Source organism: Manis javanica, chromosome 12, assembly GCF_040802235.1.
Source record: "Manis javanica isolate MJ-LG chromosome 12, MJ_LKY, whole genome shotgun sequence".
Classification (NCBI taxonomy): Eukaryota; Metazoa; Chordata; class Mammalia; order Pholidota; family Manidae; genus Manis; species Manis javanica.
In genome coordinates, this window is record NC_133167.1 from 60,895,001 (window position 1) to 60,913,631 (window position 18,631).

Here is an 18,631-nt window from a genome sequence, read left to right on the forward strand (position 1 = left end):
CAAAGTGTCATTCAACTTGATACAAATAATCGTTTTTTGGGAGTCAGTTTAAAAAAGAGAAGTTGAATTTAGTTGCTTTTACTATTAGTATAAAAAGTAGAGGGTGAGTGAGTTAATCCTTCTAATCTGCAAGTATTTTGTCACATTCTTGAAACTGCTTGGAAATGCATGTCCTTCCCTGGAAGGAGTTTTTAATTTAAGTGGGGGTGAAACAGATACGGATTATACATGGAGGAGTTCAAGGCGGTCTTCATCTTGCTTTACTCAGTGCCTAGCCGAGTGCTTTGCATACAATACCTGGTAGATTTTTGTTGCACAATTTTGTTGAATGAATAAAACTGAAGGGTGCATTTACTAAATGCTAAATTCTCTGGCATAGAGTTCAATGTGTAGGGGTATACCAGGGAAAAGGGACGGTTTCATAGACTAAAATGGGGGAATGGAAGGCAAGGTAGCTTGAGCTGGGTACTGCAGGCAAGGAAAGAGAAGGGATTCCAGGCGAAGGGCAGCACCAAGGCAGAGCGCATGGCACATGGGCCTGAGCACCAGAGGAGGTGTGTGCATGGCAGAGGATAAAGGGCAAAGACTTAAAATGCTTCACCTCTCTCTGGCAATGCTTAAAATCTCTAGGGGGCCAACCAGAATTTTAAAAAATATCTACTGGTTACAGTAACTATGAATGTGTAGAGATTATAGATAAATTGCAAGGGCATAAATTGCTCCTGTTCTGTATATGCTCTGCTACCCCTACGTGCTCCGAGGCCCTCAGGATTGCCCCTTTCCTTCTCTGAGATACCTGATGTTATGCAGGAATCATTACACGCACTCACCTGCTTCAAAATTGTAGAAAGGAAAATGACTTGAAGAATATAATCTAAAACTGAACTGGATCAAAGAAAATACATGGCAAGTTTTATTTCTTCATTGGGCAGCTGAATATAGCCGTAGATACATGTTCTTCCCTTTCTCCATTATGAGAACAAATGTAAAATAAGGAACTTTTCTGATTAGCTCAAGAAATAGCAGAGTGAGTTACAGAAGTATTTCCCTGCATCAAGGCTGGCTTTTATAGGGAGTGCGGGAATGTGTAGTGTTTTGATTTTTATACAATTCCCAAATATTGTGCTAAACAAAATTGATGAGTATTTCTTGAATAGAATAAGGGTTGTAAATGAAACTAGTCAAAATCAATATCTTTGGTTTTAATGTCAAAAGGAGGGTAGGGGCACCCTGGGCTCTGGGATGGCTCATGAAGATGGCGCCACGGGAAGGGCACGGGAGTCAGTGTGACGAGCCCAGCAGCATCCTTGCAGGGTGCCTGCGAAGATCACTGAGAAGAAGGCTGGAGCTAGGCACTGCTTCAAGACAGGTTGAATTTGGCAAGATGGGAAAGAGTTAATGATATCCAGCCACACAGTGGCTTACCATTTCCTTTATGTTTTCTATACCTTGTTAACATACCAGTAAATCTGTTGTAGAGTGAGTTCTAAGCGTTTTTTTCTTTGAGGATAAAAACAAATTCCTCATGACTATCCCATCACTTTACAAATCCATTATTTAAACTCCAACCGATTTTAGGAGTGAAAAGCTCACACTCACGTGCATGCATATGACAGTGATTCCTTCAAAGGATTTTGGGAATCCAACCTAACAAAGATCTGATATACACAGCCACACGCAACAAAGGAATTAATGTCAAAACGTTTATTGCAAAATGGAGTCTTAAAACAAAGGAAAGCAAAGAAAAGTTCACATCAAAATGAAATGTATGATACCAACTTGGATTTCTGAATACATCGTGGACTTTGTGCTGGAATATCAAACTCCAACCGTGAAGTCAGTAACTGAGTAGTCTTACCACACAAGAGTACAATTTAATCTTCCATACAAACATTATACAACATATTTGGTATAAGATTTGCTCAGAATAATACTGCAATAGAATAACTGAGAAAAAGCTTTTGTTAAAAAAACAATAAAGTGATAATGCCATCTAGTCAAAGCTCACACTCAAAGGATATAAATATTCTCTATTATTTAGTACAAAATGTTTAAGAGAGTGCAAAAGCAATCTGTGCAGTGCACTGTATCTGCCATTAAAAGATATACTATTCTGCACATGATATAAAATAATTAATGTAGTTGCTTGAAACTCTAGTTTTGAAGTAAACAGTCAAATGCCGGAAAGCCCCGCACAGGCAAGAGAGTGCAAACTAAGTTGGAACCTGAGGAAACGTGGCTAGTCCTTCAGAATTCCTGGTAGCCACTCAGTTTTCATCATGGAAATGCTGTGTCCAGAGCTATCAGGCTATGTTATACTCAAAGGAACAGAACAGATTCTTCTCTCTGGCAATCTAAACAGGAAAATGGTCGCACTCAAAAGCAGCAAAGGTGCCTGATCACATAGAAATTGTGCTCTATCATAAACGTGGCATGGCAAGACTGCAAGTGTGAAAAGACTGCCAACAAGTCCAGTGTATCAAAAATAAAAAAATCAGTATTTAACCTAGAGTAAGTTTTAAATTATCTTTCATGAAAGTCTTACCACTCCAATGAAAACTCTGAGAAAGAAAGTTACACATATTATAGTGCTTGAGAGGTCATTCTGGAGCTCTCCCAAATCTTTCCCTCACCCCCACTTCCTTGGGGGTGAAGTTTGAATACCTCAGCTGGAGTTAAGTCTAACGAGTCTATTGCATGTTAAAAACCACTGGCTAAAAACCAGTCCTCGACATTTCCAGGGCATCCCAGCCAAGTGTACGATGTGCCTTCAACCTCTTCTCATTGGTTATTTATGTAAAATATTAAAATTTTACTGTGATTTTGCTGAAAAAAAAAAGACTGTTAGGAAAAGAGTCCTTTTAAACTAAACACAGCTACTTCACAGAAGTATAGCTACCTCAGAGATGTTTTTCTTTTTTGTTTATTGTGTACTGAGTATAACAGGAGAGTTTCATAATGTTCAGGTTGGGTGTAGTTGTAATCTGGAAATGTATATTTTGACTTGGGTAATTTCATTTGGGGAAAAAAAACTTGATGTGGGAATCTAACTAAAACTGCCAGGTTTAGCAAGTTTCTCAGTGGGGGAGGGACAACACTATTGCTATTGTGGATGGCATTCTTTTTTGGATGGGGCTGTTCCTGGCATGCAGGATGTTACCATTTTTGACATTGGCACACCCTGTCTTGACACTATGTATTACACCTCCAGTTCCTGTGGCACCCAAAAACCTGCCCCGCTGCTCCCAAACACTATCAGGTGACTGGACGGCCAAGGTTGAGAACCAGTGGTAGGGTGTCAGCAAATTCCACATGACCAACTTTATGAATAAAGAAAAAAAGATGAAAGAGTAGCTATATTTTCAGCTGTATAGCTCTGACAATTATTATGACAATTTAAAGTTTCAATTCTCATTTTAAATTGTTGGATTTCTCAGTGTTTAACTCTTGTCTTTATAAAAACACAGTTTTATAAGTCAGGTAATTGGAAATAAATCCACCACCAATAAGTTTGCCATTTCAAAAACTGATCTGAAAAGTGATTAAAAGCTGCACAATTAACACTGTCATCAGAAATTCTGCATATGTATAAAAAAATTTAACATTTTTAAAGTAATAAAACTAATAATAGAGTTTAAAGTCTTCTAAATAATCTTTACAGATAGAGTAAGACCACTTTAAAATTTTGTTTATATGATTCAGATTTTAGGGATGTTCAAAACCCTAGAGAGACACTGATTTAGAACAGAAAGTAAAATAGTTATTGTCATATGGTAATTACCTATAGTACAATTCTAGGAGGAGAACAATTTCAGGTTTATCACTGAGGTTATCAATTCTGCTGTATGCTAAATCCCTGCTGTTTCTTGATGGTGGCGTATTAAGCTATGACCATTTCTGGAATACTGGTGAGGAAACAGCAGTGGTAGAGTTTAGAGTGATACTGTCTAGTTAATAATGGTAAGCCTAGGTCTGGGCATTGAGTTTCTTCTGGCCCTGCTTAGCTGCTTTTATTAATACCCCAAAACTTTATGTATAATCATAATAGATTTACATGTAAATTAAGAAAAATGTCAGATTCATTCATTTTATATGTTCTAAATTTATTGCTGATTATTCTTAAATAAGAGCCAATGTTTATATTCTTACATAAAGTGTACAAATCCCAAAATCAGCTCACAGAGATTCTCTTATTGGTTAGGTCTTTCCTAACCACACTTCAAAATCCACAAGACACCCCCATGTGCCTTGAATCGGGGAGTAAGTACTTCTCCATGTCTGAGCACAGACAGGATGCCTATTTATGTCTGAATCTGTTTGTCACCAGCCCTGTATTGTGGTGTGCATGTATCTGTTTATGTCTGCATTGACATAGGAAGTCTGTCAGATTGGGTATGTGGGGAACCCCACTTCTAGGGAAGGTCTGACCTATTCCTTCTGTGTTTCCTTAGTTTGCGTGTGATAGCCAGGCCTGCAAATACCTCAGACTAGACAAACCTAGGCACTGATGCATGGTCTTCAAAGAATAGCAGGTTAAATCTGTCTGCTTAAATACTTTGTATTCTAAGAATGTGCTCTTTATCTTTCTTGAAAGCTATTTACTTTAACTTTCATTTCATACTACTCAGTATCTATCACTTGAAATTGACAGCTCAGTTTTCCAGAAGGTGACTGGAGCCACTTATTTTACAGTATCCTTTCACTGGCATAATTAATGTTACATGACATGACCTGACCACTTGCCATGGACCTGGTGCTGTGTTAAGTGCTGCATAGGTAGATGTCACTGAATCCTCATAATAATCCTTTGAGTAAGATTATCATTCCCACATTAAAAATGAACAAACAGACACACAGAGGCTAAGTAATTTGCCCAAGATTGCACAGCAGTTTTGAATTATCACTATGTACATAGACTTTTCTATATTTCACACTCAGAACATTTTGTTATTTTTCTCCAAATAATGCTGGCACAGCTTTCTGCTCATTTTGTGGTATTTTCCAGCTCTTAATGGAGATTAGAAGCATGTTATGCTTCAAATTCTAAGAGACTTCTTATGATTGAATATACTGGGAAATATGATATCTTCTCTTAAATCTTCCATAACAAGAACCACTGAAAATAATTTAATAGTCAAATAAATGGCACTGGTTTCTAATTTAGGCTGAAAAATAGTCTTTGCTCTTTTGCTTTTCTATGTATGTGTGTATAAAACTGTAACTGCAAAAAAATTTTTTTTTAAACAGTGTTTTATAGTTTAAATGAGCATGACAGATATGTGATAACGTTCAGAGAATATATCTCTGGCTAGCTAGGTTTTCAGAGCAGCACTTATACTTTCTTCTTTTTCCCACCAGCATAGCTGAATCAGGGTTAAAAAAAAGACAACTCTGGAAGGCTGGATTTGATAGAAAAAGGACCCTTCATCCTTTACTTCTGCCTAAGTGAGGATAACTTATTATCTCTGCTATTCCTTTTCTAAAATTGAGTTCCCTCTTCAAAATGCCAATACATATATTTAGAACAGGATTATTGTGCTCTCCCGGACCACAAACACACACACATACACTTAGTGGGAGGGCTGAGCGGGCTGGCGTTAACACTCACACTGCCTGGAAGTACCCTCTTAAGATTCTATCTTTCTCTCTGAATGAAGTATAAGTGAAGCTTTAGATGACAGTATGTTGTTGTTAAGCATCTTTCAGGTATGAAAAGCTGCAACTTCTGTTGGTTTCAAATGAGAGTGTTTCTCCTTCAAATGCACTATTGAGCACATCTCTCATGTTTTACTTTGAGTAGTTGTGCTATTAAGTACTGAAAATTCTTGGCATTTAGTTATTTCTGAAGAAGTATCTGTTATCTCCTTTCATGTCAGTGGTTTTATTACTTGATTTTGCAGTCACTATCAATTATTTCTGACAGTATAGTGTATTGCCATAAGAAAAAGTATGTCGTGTGCTGCAAGAAAATCAAATGTTAAAGAATTAGAAGTCAAGAATACTTGTTCAAAATGTTAAGTTTTCTTAAGCAATTGAATAAGTGAAATCAAATCAAATCACATATAAACTATATTCCTTAAAAAAAAAAAAAAAGCCAGAATGTCATTAGTTAAAAAATACGATATTATATATAGAATCACAGATTTCTATAATCAGGCACCACATTTGCTGATTCATTAAATATATATTTTTGGCTTAATATTTCCCCCACTTTTCTGTAAGCAAGACCAGATCGAAAGTATACTTAATAAAGAAATGACTGCCATGTAAGTGCGAGTGACCTCAAAATGCAGTGCTTGGTTTTCTACTTCTCTACTAGTTTTTGTACAGACTGAGATAACAAGTTTCTTTTGTTTTTCTGAAGATTTTCAATTTTATTACTTGGCTTTCTGCTTTCATTCACTATTATCCACGTCATTATCCTCCTCCTCACCGTCATCATCATCGTCACCTTCTGACAAGTCAAAATCACTGAACCCCAGGGCCATGTTGACCTTCTTCCCCCTTCTCTTAGAGGTGGTTTTGGAAGAATTCTGCTTGGCTTGCATGTTTATCTGCATCCCAGTATGCAGCACAGCTCCTGCTTTGTTCATTGAGAAGATATCCCCAAAGCCCATCAGCATCATGGCCTGCAGACTTTGGTTCATGCCATGGCCCTCCCCGTTACTTGCTGCTGTGATCTGACATGACATCTCTGCACTGTTTGACTCCTCTGTCTTAGATTCAAAGTAAGACTCCTCAGACATTCTTGCAGCAAGAGGCAAGAGAAGCTATCATAAGGGAAGAAAGGACAGAAGTAAAAAGAGAAATTAGGAACAATTTAAAAAAAGGAAACAGATACTACAAAATTAGTGGGTATTGCATGGAAGGCAAAAGATTAGTGAAACCAGTGAATGTAGGGAATTTTGTGAGTATTTATTTAAAGGCAGGTTTGGCTCCAGTATATTTGCCATAATTTATAAATGAGAGAGTAAAGCACAACCAAAAGTTTGCAAAGCACCATAGCAAGCCAAATTACAAATGGGAAGGAAGTGGAAAGTTTTAAGTCCTCATGTTGCTTAAAATAAAACAGCTTTTAGGATTTCTCTTAATTTTTCCCAATGTCACTTTCACACAGAAACACTTAGTTAACTTATTATATTATATTAAGTAGAGGTTAAATCTCAAGCAAAAATCAAGAAACGTTATACCAGAGAAGAAAAGCTTAGGGGAAACGTGAAAACTGTTCAGTGGTCAATACAGTTCTAGGAAGTTCTGAGTCATGAACTACTTTTATCTGGTTACTATCTGCCTATAAAGTAAAAATGAATCTAGAATTCACTTGTTTCCATACAGTCAGATACAACACTAGTTATTCCATTTATGAAGTAATTCACTTGTGAACAAATTCTAGATTCTGTCTCTGACATTTAAGTTACAAACAATTATGTAAATACATGTTGGGAGGAAAGGAAATGAGTATTAACTTAGATTGTTACCTTTTTCTCTACTCTCTACTATATAAGGTTTCTTCTTTAGTAGAATTTTGTTTGTGGAATTCTCCTTCTCGCAGTGAATACAGACATTTATTTTCTACCTTCTGTGACTATTCCAAACAGCCAATCTATTCCCATAAATGTCGGTCATATTCATTGTAGGGGTAAGACTGTTAGCATCTGAAAAGTGTTCCTGCCTCTTCTTTGGAGAAACAAGAAAATTAAGGTTTATATTTTTGGTATAGTTTAAATATGGGTAAATTTATGATAAACAATGTACAAATAATAGGATTCTGGGATGAGCTTTACATTTTTGGTGTGAAGTTACTTTTAGGGCTAATATCCTAACTTTTATTTATTTATTTATTTATTCTTTTCTTTTTTTTTTTTTCTAAATTGAAGTTGGGACTGAGTTTAAAAAAAAATATCTTATTCTGTAAGGAAAAGACTTCTGGACTCGCTATTCAGTAAGAACTTCACACACACTTCAGCAAAAAGGACCACTTATATGGAAGAAAAAAAATTGCTTTAGATCTTTATTGCTTTAGACCTTTTAACACTAGAAGCAGGACATTATTTTGCTTGTAGTCAAATTTCTCAGCTTCTCAAACTTGTTTTCAATTGTTAGATACTCTTAGGAAAAATTCTTTGTTGCTTATTTATTTTATTATTTCTTGGGTTTTTCCTAACATTATGCTAAGATCTCCACAAATGTCTCAAGCTTTTATTTTTAAAAGAAAGCTATAATAATTAAAAAACAGACATTGTATATATTTATGTATGGTGACTTCGTCTTCCCAAATATCTTTAACTAATATTTTAATTTCAGGAAACAAAATAGTGTCCTTCCTTGAAATAAATTAATACAATTTTTGATGAAATTACATAAATGTTACACTTTTATAATTGAGATAAGGCTACATGCAGAAAATATGCAGAAAACCTAAGCCTCCAGAAGACTGACTTCCTTTTAAAAAGTTTTATTTTATCTTTCTCTCAGAAACCTCATTTAAAGTCAACTAGAAACTGATGAGAGGATAAAAGAAAACATCAACTTATAAAATACTTGAACACAAACTTTCTTTCCTTCAGAAATACCAGCTCTAAGCAGGAGAGACATTAAAAGCAAGTACTGTAAAGAAAGAAAACAGTCCTCATAAGTAAAAAAAGGAAGAAAATCTTTAAGATCATGCTTCATGCTGTCCATTGTTAGATAGTAGACTTCAGAGCAGGTCCTTCACAGAAGTTTTTTGGAGTTAAAACACAAGCATACAGCCTACTGAGCACTCGTACTGTTTCATTATTTATTACACAACTATGTTACTAAAAGCAATAACATGTGCAAGGCAGCCCATGATTTCTTAGCAAAACTCATGCCAATAAACGAAAGAAAGGTTCTAAAGCATACTCTAATGGGTAGTTTAAAGTTGTTTCTTACAATGCTACACTTAGAAAGAGTCAAGCCATGCAGTGCTTTTAGCTTAAGATTTCAATGTACTTATCAAAACAACCCACAATTTTTAGACTTCAGAAGACTGCCATAGTGTTGCTTCTCAGCAGCTCCGGGAGAGGCAGTGCTTCTTCGCAGATGCTTAGGGTAATGCTTTCTGAGACCGCCTGCTGGGGGCGATTCAACCAGAACAGGCCACTTCCTCAACTGCTTTCTTGAGAGCCAAGTTAAATTCACTGAACTTAGAAAATGGGCTACTTTTTAAATGTTCCATGATAGTCTTACATACAGAAATTCAGTTCTTACTTTGCAATTTCCTGGATAACCAAAGGCATTTTTGAAGAAGTCAAATAGGATAATAAACATTTAACTTCACTGATTTTCCCTTTTTTGGCTATCAGGCTGCCTTTCCACATAAAATGGAAAACAAGGCAATCTACTTTATTCTCTAGACACTGGAAAATATTTTGTAATTGGGCACTGGATGACAGGATGCTTAATGGAGAGTAAGGCTTCTGAAAATAAGCTTTCTGAAGACCGCAAAGTGAAGGGCATATTTTCTCTTTTTGGAATATACCTGCTGTAGTGGCTATAACAATGAATTTAAAATATATAACAAAGTATACTTTTAATATTCCCATTATTTTGGTGATTTTTAAAGTTGACAAATATTACCCACTAAAACCCCTGGAAAAATAATGATAAATTTATACTTAATTCTCAAAATGACAAATCATTTCAAATAGGGAAGAATGATGAAATTTGATCAGATTTTAATGGTTATCACAAGCTCAAGGTAAATGTATAAATAGTGAAATCTTTAAAGAGAATTTTCATCCTTCCCTAAATACAAGACTTGGAAAAAAACCAAGATATTTTCTAGGTATAGTAAATTTTAGAAGCTTGTCCCAGGAGAGGTCTTCTGCCAATCTTTTGCTACCATGATGATAATGCTGAATAAGGATTATTAGTGCTTATCATTTACATGTTATTAAGTTAGCTCTCTTTTAGAAGAAAAACTTGGTTAAGTTCTGACACATCAAAGACTTTTTAGACAGCTAGCTGCCTTTGTATTACACTTATCAATCATTATGATGGACTGTAAAGATCACCAGCATTTAGGCACATGTTCCAGGGATCTAACAGATGGTGTGAAAATACACTGGATTCATTTTTGTAATTTGAATACACAAACACACTGAAAGTAACAGTTCTTAAGGAAAGAGCCAGAAATAGCGTGTTTCTCTTATATTTCCGGCATTTTGTTATTTGAAATTAGATATGAGCTCTACTTGAGTATAAATCCAGGCCCCTTAATATGAAGGGATAAGGCAGGCAGTGAGGAGGTGGCGGTGGGTGGGAAGGAGGGCGGCGCCATGCTGCCATGCTCAGCTCTGTCTTCCCGGTGTGGGGAGGGGTGACCCTGTGGGGAGCACTCACTGGGATGTTGGACTGCTCTGTCAACTTTTGCTCCCACATCTTCAGACGTCTTTCTCGTTCTTTGAGCTCCTGCTCTTTAAAGCTGAGATCCCGTTCTAGTTTCTTCAGCCTCTCAAGAGTTGCTTCAATTTCACACCTGCACAGGGATAACTGGTTGAAGTCCCAACTCTCACAAGAATCATTAAACACTTAGTGGGTCCATCAGAAATGCTTAACCAATGTAAAAGGCCAAAACTTGTCTTTCATTAACTTTTTCCTGGTTTTACTGATATATAATTGACATACATCACTATAAGCTTAAGGTGTAGAGCGTAACAGTTTAACTCACACGTACTGTGAAATGATCACCATTATGAGTTTACCTAGCATCCACCAGCTCCTATAGCTACAATAAAAAAAAATCTTTAAGATTTATTCTCTTAATATATATAATTCATACGTGTGTGTGTGTGTGTGTATATATATATATATATATAGCAGTGATAACTATAGTCACCGTGCTGTTCATCACATCCCTAGTATTTATTTATCTTACAACTAGAAGTTTGTACTTTTTGATTACCTTTCTCCTGTCTCCCCTATTCCTCACCCTGCCTCTGGTAACCACAAGTCTGAGCCTTTTTTTCTATTCTAGTTTGGAAAAATAAGCTCAAAATACTTCAACAAAGCATTGAAGAACTACTGGGTGGAGTCTAAGCTATGCAGCTGGTGTCCTGGGTTAGCCACTTAATAAATGCTTACATTTATCTAGCTCTTTAGAGTTTACAAAGCTCTATTATATCTCATCTTATTCTCCTAATAGCACCAAGAAACAGGTACTAATCACGTATACAGACAGAGACGGGAAAATGATATTCAGCTTAGGTGATAATGAGCACATCATTAATAAATTCATGTTAGCCTATTTTTGGCTGAGTTATTCAAGTAATCGATTGAATGACTCAGATTCCTGTTTTTAGGGGTGGTGCTTATCTAACATCAGGGCTCCTCAAATTGCCTGATCCTAACAATTACTTGTGTAGCTTGATAAAAAGAAAAAAGAACCCCACAACAAAGCACAGATTCCTAGGACCCTTCCTCAGAACTCGTGATTCAGTTGAGCTGGGTGGGGGCCTAGGAATTTTCCATATTTCATAGAACACCCAGGCGATTTTTATAATCAGGAAGTATAGGAAATTTTGGGCCAGATGAGCTCTAAGGTTCTTTTTAACTCTAATAATTTTAAAAGACATTTCCTTCCTTAGTCTCTATAGGCCTTAGTCTCCAACCCCACCACCTGGAACAATACATCCAGTTATAAAAACCTGTCCTTTAAGGAAACTGAAACTGGTAACATGGCTCAGTGTAATTCTCTTTCTCCTTCAGGGCTGTCACAACGTTTAAATCCACATTCATGCTCTGAGAGCTGGAAGTTCTTTCCCTTAAGTGTCTGAAGGGTCTGTGAGGGAACCAACAGTAATGAGAGGAAGAGAGAAAGTGAGAAAGTGAAAGAGAAAGAGAGAGGGAGGGAGGGAGGACTGGAGGGAGAGGAGGACAGAAGGGGAGCAGAGGCGGGGAGAGCCTGGGGAGAGCAGGGCTGGAGAAGGCCCCGGAGAGCGGGAGGCGGGAGCGCAGGCCTGGCGATAGCTGACCATCGTGGACTAGCTGCTGAGTGCTGCCAACAGCTGCTTCCAGGTGCCATTGAGACAGACCCCTGTTACTGGCTGCAACAGCCTGGCTGAGACCCTGACTACGGAAGCAGAAGCCCTCAGATCTAAGTTAGTGAATATAAGTAGCCAAAAACTGCCTTTTTATTTCCAGGAAAAATCAGAATAAATGGATAGTTATTCCAATACTGCAGATGGAAGTAAATGAATGAAAATCAAAAGGTTCTGGGTAGTAACTGACAAAACCCCATTCAGGGCACAGCTTTGGTGTGGGTCTGGATTTGGTCCCAACCAAACTTGCCTGGTTGTCTGAAAGTACCTTCAGAGAGAGGGAGGTACTCTGGAAGCCTCTGCTGCAACACTCCATCTCTTTCTTTGGCACCATTTTAAAATTACAAAACAATTTAAGTCACACTATAGACCCTAAAGAAAGGCACCAAGTCAGCTATCTGTGACTTGAAGAACTGACTGTATCATAAAATGGAAATTTTAGCCCTGATATTTCTGATAAAAGATACTATGCCCATCTATAAGTGGGCATAAACGTTATTATTTTTCAAATGGATTGAGGAAGAAAATCAGTGTGGGAAATACTTGGTTTAAGCTTTTGTAACAGATGAATCAATACACAAGCGTCTTCAGAGGTGAGAGGGTCCGAGGGTAGGAGGCAGCAGAGCTGGGCACCCTCTGCGGCGAGATGGCAGGGACCTGGCTGTCGTCTAGGCAATGCTGCTGCCAAGCCAGTCACAGACCTCCTGCCAGCGAGACTTATCTCACTGGTGGCTTTTTTTGATCATGATAAATGGCCAACACATTCAATTTCACTTGCAACTTGAGCCAAGGATTCATCTTAAGTTTCAATTCTGGTTGCCCGCTGTGATTTTGAGCCCTTCTGGGAAACGTGTCAACAGTTCAGATAGCTGAGAGCTGCGACAAACAGGCAGTGATGGGGGAAGCATGCTGCTCAATCTGTGCGCTCAGGCCCAGCTTCCCAGCACTGGCCCCCTAGGCTCCCGGGGACCTGATGGTCGTGTGGGAGGTTCGTACGCAGGAGATACAACCCAAATAGAGAGGGCAGCATTAAGACAGCCGCTCCTCTTGCAGTTCCCTCTGCTTTTGTTAATTCATTGTTTTATATCAAACACATCTGTTGATGCCCTAATGTAACTCTCTTGTTCTAAAACTATGGTGCGTTTAGTTCGATGAAAATTATGATTTTTCCCTTAAGCCAAATCCAACTAAGTTTGACTTCATTAGTATCTATTTTCCAGATGTCAAAAACAGCCAATGAACTGTGATTTTCTTCTTTTATTCTAAACTTCCTTTGAAATAAAAGGTCAGTTTGCAGAACAGCTATATATTATTATATAATAAACATATGTTTTGTGTTATATATTATATCAAACAATTTGTGCTAATATTCAAGTTCGCAATGATTAAATTTTCTGGTTTTTTTTTGTTTTTAAGGTTTGCCATTATGAGAGCATTTTCATCACTACAGAACACAATGAGGGTTCTGCCAAGAGACCCAGACCTGAATGCCCCATCATAGCACTGCATAGCTCCCTCACTACAGATCACAAGTCTGCAGACAATCACATGAAGCAATGAGAACTGAATACGTGACCAACAGATAACACAGTTTCTCTTCTTAATGCTCACTGCCATTATTGCTAATAATAGGAGGAGAAACAGCCTGGAGATGTGTTGAATGAGGAAATGTCTGACACTAGATTTCTTTCCTATCGTTAGTTGGTCAAAGGATGTGGTTTATAATAATGTAGTTTCAAAAAGAATTTTCAGAATAATCATTTATTTTCTAAAACTAGATATTCCATCTGGTCTATAAATAGAAGAAGCTCTACCAAAAAACACACATTTGCCAGAAACATGAGAGCAGGACTGGAATCAGATTTCAATGTGACTCTAACTTCCTATACACACTTTGGGCCCTAGTCACATGGTTTCCAGCACCAAACACAAGTCAGGGAAAGAGAGGAGGAGTCTGAATGTGTTGTCCTTTGAATAGCCACATGATCTGACAAAACAGGTAATTGTTTTCAGCACCTGCATATTGAGTGGGATAGTTGTTTTGCCTTAACGATAATTTAAACCAATCATTCTCCGTAATATTTCTCTTAGCTACTAAAAAAAGGAATTGAGTCAAGTGAACACTGCATGCTAATGAATGGATGGCATAGTACTGGCCCCAAGTCCAGGAGCAGCTCCACACAGCATGAGCCACAGCAGGCCTGTGGGCTCAGACCACCTGGGTCCCATGCAGGCAGGATGGTCTTGGGCAGGTTACCTAACCTGTGCAGGCTTTGGGTTTTGCATCTGTGATATGTTAGGGTTGCAATGTGGATTTAAAAAGATAATAAAAAAACAAAGCACAGGCATCTGGTTAGAATGTAATAAATGATAGCTGTGTCAATTACTGTCACTCTAATTAATATTTTTACTATTCCCCATGTTTTTAACCATTTGCCAAGTTCAGTTAAAACAGCTCTGTGGCATTTCAAACTGTGGTTTAGAGGTCCAGACGAAGATAAATATTCTTCTTCAGCTCTAAGGATTAACTAGTTCCTGAAAGACAGCCAATAAGTAAGCCCCCTAGGCAACTGTTTGCCTTTTACGAAAATATATTAACATATTACTAACTTTATTCCCCTCATCTTTTCATCTTGAAGCATTTAGAAAATTAATTATTCAATTAATCCAGGCTTATTGTAGAAATAAAGATAAACTAGAACACACTCTCCAATAATCTCATTACCCAATGATAACAATGAACTTTTGACACTTTTCTCTATGTACACATAAATATACATATAAATGTTTATTTTATAAAAAGTAGAATCATGCTAAACATACTGAACTGTGGCCTCTATTTTTAAATCACTTAGCAGATCTGTATTATCATGAATGGCTCCGTACTACTCTGTATATGGAGGTATCATAATATTTAAGGCCATAAAAAGCACAAAAAACCCTCCTTTTATTGTACTTTCTGAGCTTTCCAGTTTTATAATTATAAATGATGCTTTGAGAAACAAATGTCCACACATTCTTGCACAACCTTTCCATTTATTTTCTTAGGAATAAAGTGGTAGTGGTAGAGTCAGGTCTATATTGCCAAATTGTCCTCTAGAAAGGTAGTATTTTCCCACCAGCAAAGTGTGAGAAAGTTTATAATTTCAGGTATTTAATAATTTAAATTTTGCCAACACAATAAATGAATTATTTTCCCTTCTATTTATTTGATTGTCAAATGAGATTGGATCTTTTTCTTGGGTTTATTGGCCATGTGATTTCTCCTTCTGTGAAATGCCCTTTCATGTCCTGTAGTATGACATTTTCATTAAAATACTATTTGAAGACAATAACTCTGTCTCTCATGGTGGTTTTCAAAGTGTGATGTGGAGGCCCACAAGAGCTGCTCAAAGGATGTGAGGGTTAAACTGGTTTTTAGAATAACAGTAAGAGGTTTGTCTTTCCTACCCTCGTTCTTTCACAAGTATACAGACATTTCCAAAGGCATCATGACATGTAATAACGCCGTAGGCTGAATCCAGAAGCAGGATTTATTATTGCTTTTTAAATCAATAAATACATATTTAAACTTTTCATCAGTTCTAATTTTGAATGTGGTGAATACTGACAGATGTGACTCATTTAAACAAGCTCTTTGGAGTCCTCAGTAACTTTTCAGACTGTAACAGAGTCCTAAGACCAAAAACTTTTAGAACTGCTGACCTACCATAGAAGGAAAAAAATACTTATTACAGAATGGTATTTGTTTTGGGAATTTATGATGGATATTACTTTTGGCCATAGAGAGGTTTTACATTTTTATATAGAAAACTTACCAACTTTCTTCCTGTTTTCTGATTTTGTTGGCATACTTTAAAGACTGCCTATCTCAAGGATATTAATAGTAGTATTAAAATCCTACTAAGCTAAGCTTTAGGAAAAGAGATCAAACAGCATTTCTTCAGGGAATCCTTCTATTATGTCTTTAGATTAGATTTTTGGGTTGGACACTCTTTGACTCCAGTATTTCTCTGACATAATATTTATCAAAATAGTAATGAAATAGTTATTTTTACAATTACATCTAGTAGTTCACTACTGGATACTCCATGTGCACTGGGACTGTTCTGCTCATCACCATAGCCCAATACCTGAAGGGCACCTTGCCCCAGTAGAGGTTCAATGAATATCTGAATGAATGAATATAAGCACATTTGTTATAGCAAACAAATTAGCTTACATGTCTATATTCTTTTGTGTAAAATTGTTACGTATTGCAGCATTAATACCACCATGGTATTTCCTTCCCCAAATATTTATTGATCAATTGGTGTGTTCAAGGTACCTTCTAGATGCTGTACAGTGATAAACAAAAGAGATTATCTGACCCTCTTACATTTTAGCTAATGAGACATGCATTAAATAACAAACTGCAAAATTCCTTTTTAATTCCATAGCAGCAAAGACTGTAAAAGATGCTCTCAGGACACACATAAAGGGAAACCTCATCTGGTCTGGGGTCAGGAAATGCTTCCTTGAAGACATGCTATTTAGCTAATATCTGAATAAAAAATGGGAGCCACTTTGGAAGTGGGAGCCAGGGGTAGTGTGCTGCTGAAATGGGATGAGTTTTACAAAGAAACTGCATTTGCAAGTACACTGGATGAGGGAGGAATATGCATCTGTTGAGGGATCAACCCAGAAATTAAGGGGCAGAATGATGCTCCTGAGATGAGGCTGCTGAGGCCAGAGCACAGAGGGTCTCAGGAGCCTTGTTAGATATTTTGGCCTTTGTCCTAGAGTACTGGGAGTCCCTTCTAGGGATTTAAAAGTGGAGTAATCTGATTAGATCTCCACTGACCACTTACTGTAGTAAACAAGTATTACTTACATGTTTTGTTCTGTTAATTATTTCAGCCCAGAACAAAGTCCCTCACATCTCACATCTAGACTCCAGCAGACAGTACTACTTTTGTATCCCTAAATAAAAATTTACTTAACTCACTGGTCCTAGAGATTTTAAAAATAAATAAAATAAATAAGGTTATTGTGAAACACCAATGAAACGCAAAGTCCAAAGACACATCTAATAATAGGAGTAAACAACTCCGTCATTTTTAAAGTGCATGCAGTGTTCATTCGGCATCAGCAGGTGGCGTAAGGCATCATGTTACCGCCATGGCTGTCAGGAGCAGAGGTAAGTTACTTAAATCTCTGCTGAGTCAGGGAGGAATAATGTGGGCTCTGACCGCGCTATTTATATTCACGTATCATGGGACCTAGCTCAACTGTCTCATCCTGGGCTGCCTTCTTCCACTCACACAATACAATTCTCTCATTACTGTTATTTTGTTTTACACTTGACAAAACTTAAGAGGATTTATAACATCAAAAGTTTTCTTTTAAAAGTGTTTTTATAGTCAGCCTACCTCCTCCATCAACAGAGTACTCTGCAAATTTCCAGACAAACTATATTTTTATTTCTCACTGAATAGAAGCCAAAGCTGCCTAACACGGTGTGTATAGTACTGAGAAATGTCTGGTAACTATCTTTTGTTTCAGAAGATAAGATTTCAATATTCTGTACAAATATTTAAAACATATAAGGCAACAAGATTGGAGGTACTTTCTTTGTTGTTTTTAACACAAAAACCAAAAAACAAAAAGCCTCAATTTCTAAGCTATCAGAACTGTCAAGTTCTCTGGTTCTCTTCTTTGCTGAAGCTTGTGATGGCCCTTTAGGGCCAGAGGCTGTGACTCTGGTGAGAGATTTACCTACCGCCACTCTGCCTTGTGGTGCAGGAACGAGTTACATTGGTCAGGAAGGTTAGTGTCATTTGACATGGACTCCAGAATTGAAATGATCTGCTTGAAAGATGGCCGTTTCTGAAGAAGACAAAATTAATAATCACTCACTGGGACTTAAGAAAGTAGATCTTCAAGAAATAATCAGTGTAATAATAAGCTCAACTTGTCTTAACAAAATGAAATATGATGTGATGTCCTGACATAGTTAATTTACAACCATGAGGCTGCATAGTTTAGGGAACCACATTCCTTATTTTCAGCCAATTAGTCATAAGAATAGACTTACATGTCGTTTTTCTATCATGTGGCCTAAGGATAAATAATAATACAGTTTTTCCACCAGATAAGGGAAGTACTAATTCTTGTTTTTGGGTATGTCTAAGGACTCCTAAAAGGAAAACATTAAATCCTTTAAAATATTTATGTGACTAAGCAAGTATGGTAAAAGTTAATGGTAGCTTCTGGGTGGTAGGTATACCAGTGTGCCATGTCAAATTCTCTCAAATTTTCCACATGTTTGAAATTTTTTTTACTACAAAATGTTTTATAGTAAAATTTTATAATAAAATAGTCAAAAACATATAAATCTATCAGAACTAATAAAATTTCCTAAACCGATTGCTCAGAGAAAAATTCCCCAATCTTAAAAGTCATCATAACTTCATTGTTATCAATATTTACTCCGCATTGTAACTAGCTTTGGTGCTGGGAAACTCTTTGCTAGAGTTTCCTATTTGCTAGAAACTGGAAAAGCAGTGGTCAGGGGTATTTCTTTAGCT

At 37.0% G+C, this 18,631-nt stretch overlaps 1 protein-coding gene across 10 annotated transcripts in view; it reads right to left on the bottom strand.

The window, feature by feature from the left end:
• MAP3K20 (mitogen-activated protein kinase kinase kinase 20) overlaps positions 1 to 18,631 on the bottom strand; it is a 189,207-nt gene that overhangs the window by 35,552 nt on the left and 135,024 nt on the right. For 9 of the 10 annotated variants that reach the window (XR_012123698.1, XM_073218693.1, XM_073218691.1 and 6 more), the window contains 2 exons: positions 17,824 to 17,930; positions 10,366 to 10,501 (listed from right to left, as the gene is read on the bottom strand). Coding sequence is in view for 9 of the 10 variants with exons in the window: in XM_073218693.1 (XP_073074794.1) it covers positions 10,366 to 10,501; positions 17,824 to 17,930 (243 nt within the window). In the remaining variant the exon portion in view is untranslated. Of the gene's footprint in view, positions 1 to 1,689; positions 6,771 to 10,365; positions 10,502 to 17,823; positions 17,931 to 18,631 lie in introns of those variants that run through there. The other variant, XM_037027170.2, reaches the window with a different exon arrangement.